Genomic DNA, 10,476 nt, shown 5'->3' with positions numbered 1-10,476 from the left:
GCAACTAAACACAACGTCACACTCTTGAGTTTGAAAACTTGAAAACAGAAACCACTGACACACTCTGGAAATACATATCAGACAAGCAAGACTTGTATATATTAATTTACTTATTAAACATTATCGGCAAATAAATATTGCTCTTCATTTACATTACTAAACGTTTATAACGATTTACCAGAAAGCAAGTTATTGTAAGTGTAATAAGAGCCCAAACATGATATTCCATATTTCATTTCTTGACTTCAGAGGGAATGTATCTCCATCCATGTCGGCCAGGCCGGAGTCCAGATGGGCAATGCATGCTGGGAGTTGTACTGTCTGGAGCACGGCATCCAGCCCGACGGTCAGATGCCCTCAGACAAGACCATTGGTGGTGGGGACGACTCCTTCAACACCTTCTTCAGCGAGACTGGTGCTGGGAAACACGTGCCCAGGGCAATATTTGTTGACCTCGAACCAACTGTTGTCGGTGAGTTTATTGATTATTATCATATGCGAATAAACAATTTTCTAAAAAAGATCTTCAGCCCAAATAATCTAAAAAATAATGATTTTCTTTTCAGATGAGGTCCGTACCGGCACCTACCGACAACTGTTCCACCCAGAACAGCTCATCACCGGCAAGGAGGACGCCGCCAACAACTACGCCCGTGGACACTACACCGTCGGCAAGGAAATCGTCGACCTCGTTCTTGACCGCACAAGGAAACTGGCTGACCAGTGCACTGGACTCCAGGGCTTCCTCATCTTCCACAGCTTCGGTGGTGGCACTGGCTCCGGCTTCACCTCTCTCTTGATGGAGAGACTGTCTGTGGACTACGGCAAGAAGTCCAAGCTAGAGTTTGCTGTCTATCCCGCTCCCCAGATCTCCACTGCTGTCGTCGAACCCTACAACTCCATCCTGACCACCCACACCACCCTGGAACACTCCGACTGTGCCTTCATGGTCGACAACGAGGCCATTTACGACATCTGCAGACGTAACCTCGACATCGAACGTCCCACCTACACCAACCTCAACCGACTGATTGGGCAGATTGTCAGCTCCATCACTGCCTCTCTCCGTTTCGATGGTGCCCTGAACGTAGATCTGACAGAGTTCCAGACCAACCTGGTGCCCTACCCACGTATCCACTTCCCTCTGGCTACCTACGCACCTGTCATCTCCGCCGAGAAGGCCTACCATGAGCAACTATCTGTGGCTGAGATCACTAATGCCTGCTTCGAGCCCGCCAACCAGATGGTCAAATGTGATCCCCGTCATGGCAAATACATGGCCTGTTGCATGTTGTACCGTGGTGATGTCGTCCCTAAGGACGTCAACGCCGCCATCGCCACCATCAAGACCAAGAGAACCATCCAGTTCGTCGACTGGTGTCCCACGGGCTTCAAGGTTGGCATCAACTACCAGCCACCCACTGTTGTCCCCGGTGGTGACCTGGCCAAGGTCCAGAGAGCTGTCTGTATGTTGAGCAACACCACGGCCATCGCTGAGGCCTGGGCTCGTCTTGACCACAAGTTCGATCTGATGTATGCCAAACGTGCCTTCGTCCACTGGTACGTGGGTGAGGGTATGGAGGAGGGAGAGTTCTCCGAAGCCCGTGAGGACTTGGCAGCCCTGGAGAAGGACTACGAGGAGGTTGGAGTCGACTCTGTTGAGGGCGAGGGAGAGGAAGAAGGAGAGGAATATTAGTGCTACCACAAATGACACTCAAATGTTGCCTGAATGGCACGACCGAATAAATAAATGCTTAAAATGTTTCCTCTTCTGTTTGATTTGCGATCATGAACATGGGAAGATCAGAGGAGGGGAGTATTAGTGATACCCATACCTGACTCTCAAATAATACCTTGGAGGAATGAAAGAATAAACAATAGCGGAAAACGATGTTTGTCCGTTGCTTTCGTTATTATAGGAAGACAATATCGTGAAAAAATAATATACTATTTGAAGTCTATTTCATTGTCCCCAACTTAAAGACAGTTGATATGAAATGAAACGATACGAAAGACGAAAGTTTCTGTGTTCTTCCTGTAGTTACAACTGATGGGATATAGTAACGTATGTTACTGGGAGCCTTGATGGATCTGTTGTGTCAGCGAACCTGGCCTTCCGGTCCCGTTAGTAGCCTTTTACGACAAGCACGGGTTGCCGAAGACCAATTCTAACTCGTTCTTTCACGAGTGAGACCTATTCTAACCCGGGCCTTCATGGGTATCCATGTTCATTTGAACAAAAAGGGCAGATCAATCTCATTCCAGCACAAAACCAACCTTAAAATGTTCAAAGCTCTATTCGCTGCTGTACTGCTGTCCCGATCTGCCCACGACGGGATCTAATTGGTGTTTGGTACTAAAAGTTTCAATCAATTGCCGCCAGTGACAGCTACTACGAACATATTGCTAATATTTTCCCCACCATTAAAACGCCACTTAACAAAAGAAGCGTACATAAACCACTATACACAGATTGGTGGTTGTGGCGTCACGCAGCTCTTGTCACCTCCGTTACTGGGATTTAACCTTCACCGAAAAGCTTTAGCTGTTAGAATCTTCTTTCCATAATAAACTTGCAGTATTTAATCAGAGACACTGTCAATACATCTGGAGTCAGTAGGGAAACGTTTTGGTAAAAGCGCCCCTGTGAAGCCCGTTTCCAGCGTACTCCGACGTGCTGTGGCTGGAATATGGCGATAAGCAACATAGATGAAGACTCACTCACTGCTATATCTGGAGTCAAGTATAACAGTATACAAAAAACACGATGTAAGGTGCTCATTAATGTCAAACGTGCCTTGTAGAGACTTCACTACTATATAGGCACGTATTTTCCTCAATCGCATCAAACACACATCCATGAAATTATTATCGTTCTAAAACTAAACATTGGACTCTTCAACTGTTATTGTTAGCTTCGTGAAGTATGGCTGGTGACATATCGATATTGACTAGGGGTTGTGGACCTTACTCTGGGTCGTTAATTCGTCAGGTTTCGTGGATGAAAGACTCTTCAACATGAAGAGTAGTCAGGTTTGTTTTGGAAAATATTGTCATCCACCGCTGGTTGTTTGAAAATGTAAAGCTTCATCGTTCGAGAACTTTCTTCATGGTAAGTTTCTAGAACATATTGCTTATTGATGCTGAAATTTATTCGACTCCATCTTTGACTTCAAATTATTGAATATCCATCGATCATGAGTTGGCACTGAGTGATTTGACAGTTTAGGTCTCTATTTCAGCGCTAATCCCAGGGCTCTAACTGGGTAATAATTTCGCAACATCGAGAATAGTGAGAAAATCAAAGCTTTAAAGGAATACAATTGTCCGTGGGAATGTCCAGCTCCCTCAGTATCTACCCCGGCCAACCCTCACCATATCCATTAAATCGTAAATGATACATTTTATATGTTTGTAGGGTTTTACACTGCTCGAAGACATAAAATACATAGGGTTATCGAGATAATTCATACAGTTGATATATGTATATTCTTCATTTGTTTTACTACCTAAGTTGGTTGAAAATAATGTACAAATTACATACAATGTACGGTATATTATGGGCTACACAAGAGCTACACACAGGGTAGATTAGCCATATGACGTCTGACATTGGGCTGCCTCCGTGGTCTTGTGTGACTCAGAAAGTTGGGGTCGAGGTTCGACCCCGAGCCGCGGCGGTAAAAGATAGTACTTGTTGTTACCCTGGCTGGCGCTCGGCATAAGGTAACTACATCAAGGACTGGTCGGCTCGAAGTCAGTATGCTGGGTTTGAGTTAAGTAGTCATGCTAAACTGTGGCGTGGTGTATTATAGGGCTAGCACTGTATAGTATGACCAGAAATTATTGAGAATTTTAGGAATATGTTTAATTGGATTTCTAGTATAAACAACCTTGACCAGCTATCAAGTGCTTGGTTTCATTCAAGAGAGACAACTCCGTTAATCCCTTCTTATTAGTTTGTGAAGAGTTATCCCCCTTTGTTTACTTGCTAGCAGACGACATTATCAGTGATCCTCAGTATGGATGATTTAGAGAAGATTTTAGAGTATTATAACAAGGACATCAGATCAGCTAAAGTGATTTCGAGTAGAACAGGCATCCCTTTGTCCACTGTTTATCGTGCTTTGAAAAATATTGCAAATGGATATGGCATTGAGCACCAGGGAGGCGACGGTAGGCCCAGAAAATTGACTGTCGGTGACAGGAGGCGGCTTGGTATTCTTGTTTCTAAAAACAAACGAAGGAGTTTAAGGCTGGATATGATTGATAGAGGAACTGTGGCTGTCTGTAAGGAGACAATTAGAACTGAGCTGCATGCAATGGGTTGGCAGAAAAGTCCAGGAATTCCATCACTGATCATGAAACCTGAACAAAAGGAGCAAAGGTTGAACTGGTGCTTACAGCATAGAAATTTTAACTGGGACAATGTGATTTTCTCAGATGAAAGTTCTGTGTGTCTGTTTCCTAATACACTGAAATTCTGGACCAAACAAACTGAAAAACCTTTGTATCAGCGCCCAAAGTACAGTCCGAATTTTAACGTGTGGGGTGGCATATCTGTGTTAGGGGCAACGCCCCTCTGTGTATCTGAAGGGAATATGAACAGTGAGCGGTACACAGATATTCTCGAGGGACATTTACTTCCATCTGCTCACGTGTTCTATGGAAAGTTTTGGATTTTCCAGCAGGACAACGACCCAAAACATCGTTCAAAGCATTCACAGGCCTGGTTTCGGACCCAAAATATGACATTATTAGATTGGCCGGGCTATAGCCCTGACCTAAATCCAATAGAAAATGTTTGGGGACTTACGAAGGAAAGTGTCAATAAGAAAAATCTGACAAATATTGCTGAAATGAAAGAAGAGGTGGTCCGATATTGGGACAGCATGGACCACGACTTTCTAACTTCTTTGATCAGTAGTATGCCCCGCCGCATTGAAGCCTGCATTGCTGCCCATGGTGACTTGACAAAATACTAACTGTTCACCTGTCTTTGAATCTGGAGTTATGTTCTGCTAATATTCACATTTAATACGTGAGTAATGAGTGAAAAAAACCCAAAATCTTACAATCTCTAAATTCTCAATAATTTCTGGTTGTACTGTATAACCGATGTTGATCTTTACCAGCACAAATAGCACGTTTCTTTCACGTGAATAATTATAGCCTGACATGAACATATGCTTCATTACATCGTGTAATACAACATACGGTAACGTGATGAATTTCCATATAATGCATAACAACACAAACGTACAAAATTATACAGATAATCTTTCAGTCAAAGGAAATAAACTTTAAAAATATGTATGCGTCTACCACGGTATAAATAGTCTTTGTGTATCACATATAGACTTGCATTATCGATGCTGTTAACCAATTCGAAAAACTTGTCACCATGATTCGATACAAATGAAAGGAGCTAGTTTCAGCCCCATCTGCCAATACGATCCCTTCTTTTCAACCGCCAAACCTTCCCAATACGACTAGAGGGCCTTTCAATGTGCCTGCGAAACATACCGACAATATTGTCTGCAAGCCGTTTGGCAGGATACGAAATCTTTTTGAAAAATTGTATCTAATTCAGGATGGCATTACATGATAAAGAGATAATGACCTTATATTTCGTTTCAAACACATCACATGTACCTACCTATCATGTCCGCCGACGAGGTTTTTTAGCTGAGTGTGCCGAAACATTATGACAATCTTGTCTGCAAGCTCTCGCAGGATACGAAACATTGTAGTCTTCAGAATGGCATTACATGATTACAGTCCATGGATGGTTGCTTCTGGAAGATTGTGTGGAGAATGAACTACTTGGTGACACTACGTGGTGGCATTACACACATCCTAGAATGCATGGACCGTACAACATGGACGACCTTCATGAACATCGTCTTCAGACAAATCAGTTCCTGGAACCTATAGTACCTGCAGAATATATACTCATGCCAATAATGGTTGTCACCCCTTCAATGTTTTTTTATTGGAGAGGGGTGTGGGGGGGGTGTGTTGGGGTGGTGGTGGGGTGGTGGGGTGGGGGTGGGGTGAGGGGTGTGGGGTGGTGGGGTGGTGGGGGTGGGGGTGGGGCATGAGTATTGACATGAGTATATACTCAGTGTGTAAATAATGTCCCGGGGAAACACGGGGTGGCTGTATCTCACCAGAGACCATATAATAATCTATCATATGGTCTCTAATCTCACCCTGCACATCTAATGATGTATTAATTTCTTTCAATAGCCACTGAATTAAAATAATGTTAACATATATGTAATATTTGTAATTATTGTACTCTCAGTAACCAATGGAGGAAATACAGATCATTCATTCTTCATAGAAATAACGGCCTCGTATTCCGTACCAAACACATCCCATATTAGATATACTACAGTATCATATCCGCAGGGGCCTGATTTGATGGCAGAATTAAGTGTAATTATCGGGCAAGTAATTACCCTTTAGCACTTCCGTGAACACCTACTTTATACCTCGGACAGTACAGGCATCCTTCACGGCAGACTGAAACTGACTCAAACAAGTACTAATTAGGTTGGGCGACGGCTTATGAGCTTAGCAACGGTTGTTACGGATCAACTTTCTCGACAACCGGCTGTCAAGCTGTATATAAGTGTCCGGGCACCTGCTCTCAACATCAGACTTTCTCACCCCAGACAACTTGCAGTCCACGTGAGGTCCACATCTACCTACAACAACCATGGTATGTAATACAGTTGTGTATACTTGTGAATGACGCTTCACGTATCGACTTAATGTCTATGTCAAACACTTCAAATATTGACATTTCAAAACCTTTCATTAAGAATATTTTAGGTTTGCCAGTGAAATAACATCTAAATTATGGCGTGACCTAGCTGCCCGGTTGATGAAATGTCCTTCTTCAGACTGGATGTATGATGAATGATGTATTCTGCATCCTGTAACGCGTAATAATCATTATATACACTACAGTGCCAACATTTAGCACACCATTCAAATCCGTACGTTCATACTACATGAGGTGAGTGAGTGAGTGAGTGAGTGAGTGAATATGGTTTTACGCCCCTTTTAGCTGTAAACCAGCAATATCACGACGGATGACCAGAAATGGGCTTCTCAAATATTGTACACCCCGTGGGGAATAGAACCGATGTACTCCGCGCCACGAGCGACTGCTTTAACCACTAGGCTACCCCACCGCCCCTTGAGCCCTAGGTACATGTGTAGCACATGCATTTCAGTATGTCGAATGAAAACGAAACATGAGTTATTATATGCCGCTGTTTACCTACATTGTGTACAATACTATGTAGAACGGCTTCTTCATGTGGCGTGGATCTGGTGTAGTCCAGCCAGTTGCTCGCCATGCTGTTGACCAGGCTTGGATTCCACTCTTGATAATACCCGTACAATCCTCTGTGTAACTGTTGCAACAGTGTTTGAAGCGTGTAAACCTTACTGATCTTCTTGATCACTATCTCAACAATGCAAATAAGAAATTGCTAAACTGGTCACGTTTATGTAAATCGGATTTTTGTTGAAAGTAGGTGAGACACTGGTTTGCAACTAAACACAACTTCACACTCTTGAGCTGGAAACTTGAAAACAGAAACCACTGACACACTCTGGAAATACTTATCAGACAAGCAAGACTTGTATATATTAATTTACTTATTAAACATTATCGGCAAATAAATATTGCTCTTCATTTAGATTACTAAACGTTTATAACGATTTACCAGAAAGCAAGTAATTGTAAGTGTAATAAGAGCCCAAACATGATATTCCATATTTCATTTCTTGACTTCAGAGGGAATGTATCTCCATCCATGTCGGCCAGGCCGGAGTCCAGATGGGCAATGCATGCTGGGAGTTGTACTGTCTGGAGCACGGCATTCAGCCCGACGGTCAGATGCCCTCAGACAAGACCATTGGGGGTGGGGACGACTCCTTCAACACCTTCTTCAGCGAGACTGGAGCTGGGAAGCACGTGCCCAGGGCCATATTTGTTGACCTTGAACCAACTGTTGTCGGTGAGTTTATTGAATATTTTCATATGCCAATAAACAATTTTCTAAAAACAATCTTCAGCCCAAATAATCTAAAAAATAATGATTTTCTTTTCAGATGAGGTTCGTACAGGAACCTACCGCCAACTGTTCCACCCAGAGCAGCTCATCACCGGCAAGGAGGACGCCGCCAACAACTACGCCCGTGGCCACTACACCGTCGGCAAAGAAATCGTCGACCTCGTTCTTGACCGCACAAGGAAGCTGGCTGACCAATGCACTGGACTCCAGGGCTTCCTCATCTTCCACAGCTTCGGTGGTGGCACTGGCTCCGGCTTCACGTCTCTCTTGATGGAGAGACTGTCTGTGGACTACGGCAAGAAGTCCAAGCTTGAGTTTGCTGTCTATCCCGCTCCTCAGATCTCCACTGCTGTCGTGGAGCCCTACAACTCCATCCTGACCACCCACACCACCCTGGAACACTCCGACTGTGCCTTCATGGTCGACAACGAGGCCATCTACGACATCTGCAGACGTAACCTCGACATCGAACGTCCAACCTACACCAACCTCAATCGTCTGATTGGGCAGATTGTCAGCTCCATCACTGCCTCTCTCCGATTCGATGGTGCCCTGAACGTGGATCTGACGGAGTTCCAGACCAACCTGGTACCCTACCCTCGTATCCACTTCCCTCTGGCTACCTATGCCCCTGTCATCTCCGCCGAGAAGGCCTACCATGAGCAACTATCTGTGGCTGAGATCACTAATGCCTGCTTCGAGCCCGCCAACCAGATGGTCAAATGTGATCCCCGTCACGGCAAATACATGGCCTGTTGTATGTTGTACCGTGGTGATGTCGTCCCTAAGGACGTCAACGCCGCCATCGCCACCATCAAGACCAAGAGAACCATCCAGTTCGTCGACTGGTGTCCCACAGGCTTCAAGGTCGGCATCAACTACCAGCCACCCACTGTTGTCCCCGGTGGTGACCTGGCCAAGGTCCAGAGAGCTGTCTGTATGTTGAGCAACACCACGGCCATCGCCGAGGCCTGGGCTCGTCTTGACCACAAGTTCGATCTGATGTACGCCAAACGTGCCTTCGTCCACTGGTACGTGGGTGAGGGTATGGAGGAAGGCGAGTTCTCCGAGGCCCGTGAGGACTTGGCAGCTCTGGAGAAGGACTACGAGGAGGTTGGAGTCGACTCTGTTGAGGGCGAGGGAGAGGAAGAGGGAGAGGAATATTAGTGCTACCTTTAAATGACTCTCAAATGTTTCCTTGTTGGAACGACCGAATAAAAAATCGAATACGATACATTGTCTGTTTCACTATATATTAATTACATCCGCGCGCCACAGTTAACACTCAAATATTGCCTGAATGGCAAGACCGAATAAAAATTGCTTAAAATGTTTTCTCTTCTGTTCATGTCATGTCATGAACATGGGAAGACCAGGCCATGTTGTATTTTCACCGTCCCCAAAGAATTCCAATTCTATTGCAAGTTTGTTTTAGCAAATATACACTTACAAATTACTTTGACCAAAAAACACTGTCATAGGGTGTAAAACAGTCGCAATCTCATTAAAACATGCCTTAGAGATGGCTGGTGCTCCACATTGATGTCAGAACATCCTATTACAGTTACGTCCCAGCTCCCAATCCGAGCGCTGCTTACCAAATTGCGGAAGTGAAATCCCGGATCGGTTTTCTAATCATTCGGCCTCGGATAAGAATAAGACGAGGCACTCTGAACGACAGTTACTGGAATGAACGACTGATTCCAGCAAAACCGCCATCTACCTTTTGCTTCAATCTGATAAGCAATTGAAACGTAGGGCAATTATTTGACATTTAAGAATTTTCTGTTTTAAGTTTTAAGTTCGGAATCGATTACTTTATCAAAGTAATTCTCACAGCTTTTTCAGGAATGGATGTCGCCAGTTTGCATTTTGACTGGCTGATGATAACGTGCTGCTACCTATTTCATCAGTCGGTGGCCTATTTGGAAACATAACTTATTATACAATACAATATATTGATCCCATATGTTTCCCTGTTTGCAACCTCCAGTCCCATGCTTATTGGTTTAGGGGAACGGCTGAAACCTGTATCACCTCGGTCGTTCCTCGCACATCAATGCTTGATACACTGCGATATTGTCCCATTTGGGGGCGGTGGGGTAGCCTAGTGGTTAAAGCGTTCGCTCGTCACGCCGAAGATCCGAGTTCGATTTCCCACCTGGGTACAATGTGTGAAGCCCATTTCTGGTGTCCCCCGCCGTCATATTGCTGGAACATTGCTAAAAGCGACGTAAAACCAAAACTCACTCAGTCACTACTGTCCCATACTCTGTTGATCATCAGTAAACAACATATCTCATGATAAGTGTGTCTTGTGACGACTAATCCACTCTTCAGCCTGCATAGAATCAAGTCGGAAAGGGTCAGGAGGATT

At 44.5% G+C, this 10,476-nt stretch overlaps 2 protein-coding genes across 2 annotated transcripts; both read left to right on the top strand.

Annotated features, from left to right (window-relative positions):
- Positions 1-249: 249 nt before the first annotated feature.
- Positions 250-1,722, top strand: LOC124252993 (tubulin alpha-1A chain-like). The gene is made up of 2 exons (XM_046686707.1): positions 250-472; positions 567-1,722. Exons 1-2 carry the CDS (start codon positions 292-294, stop codon positions 1,694-1,696), a joined length of 1,311 nt encoding a protein of 436 aa, XP_046542663.1. The 5' UTR covers positions 250-291; the 3' UTR covers positions 1,697-1,722.
- Positions 1,723-7,834: 6,112 nt separating this feature from the next.
- Positions 7,835-9,266, top strand: LOC124252990 (tubulin alpha-1A chain-like). Its single transcript, XM_046686704.1, has 2 exons — positions 7,835-8,042; positions 8,137-9,266. The coding sequence occupies exons 1-2, from the start codon at positions 7,862-7,864 to the stop codon at positions 9,264-9,266; spliced, it is 1,311 nt and encodes a 436-aa protein (XP_046542660.1). The 5' UTR covers positions 7,835-7,861.
- Positions 9,267-10,476: the final 1,210 nt, after the last annotated feature.

The sequence above is a fragment of the Haliotis rubra genome, unplaced genomic scaffold (genome assembly GCF_003918875.1).
Source record: "Haliotis rubra isolate DU_JTF1 unplaced genomic scaffold, ASM391887v1 Scf53, whole genome shotgun sequence".
NCBI classification, from domain to species: Eukaryota; Metazoa; Mollusca; class Gastropoda; order Lepetellida; family Haliotidae; genus Haliotis; species Haliotis rubra.
The sequence above is the reverse complement of the archived record's forward strand: the minus strand, read 5'-3'. Positions and strand labels throughout refer to the sequence as shown.

Excerpts from the sequence above, each read along its gene's own strand:
- LOC124252993 (XM_046686707.1), top strand. The coding sequence starts at position 292 with ATGGGCAATGCATGCTGGGAGTTGTACTGTCTGGAGCACGGCATCCAG. Across the intron at positions 473-566 it reads CCTCGAACCAACTGTTGTCG|ATGAGGTCCGTACCGGCACC; the intron begins GTGAGTTTATTG and ends TTTTCTTTTCAG.
- LOC124252990 (XM_046686704.1), top strand. The coding sequence starts at position 7,862 with ATGGGCAATGCATGCTGGGAGTTGTACTGTCTGGAGCACGGCATTCAG. Across the intron at positions 8,043-8,136 it reads CCTTGAACCAACTGTTGTCG|ATGAGGTTCGTACAGGAACC; the intron begins GTGAGTTTATTG and ends TTTTCTTTTCAG.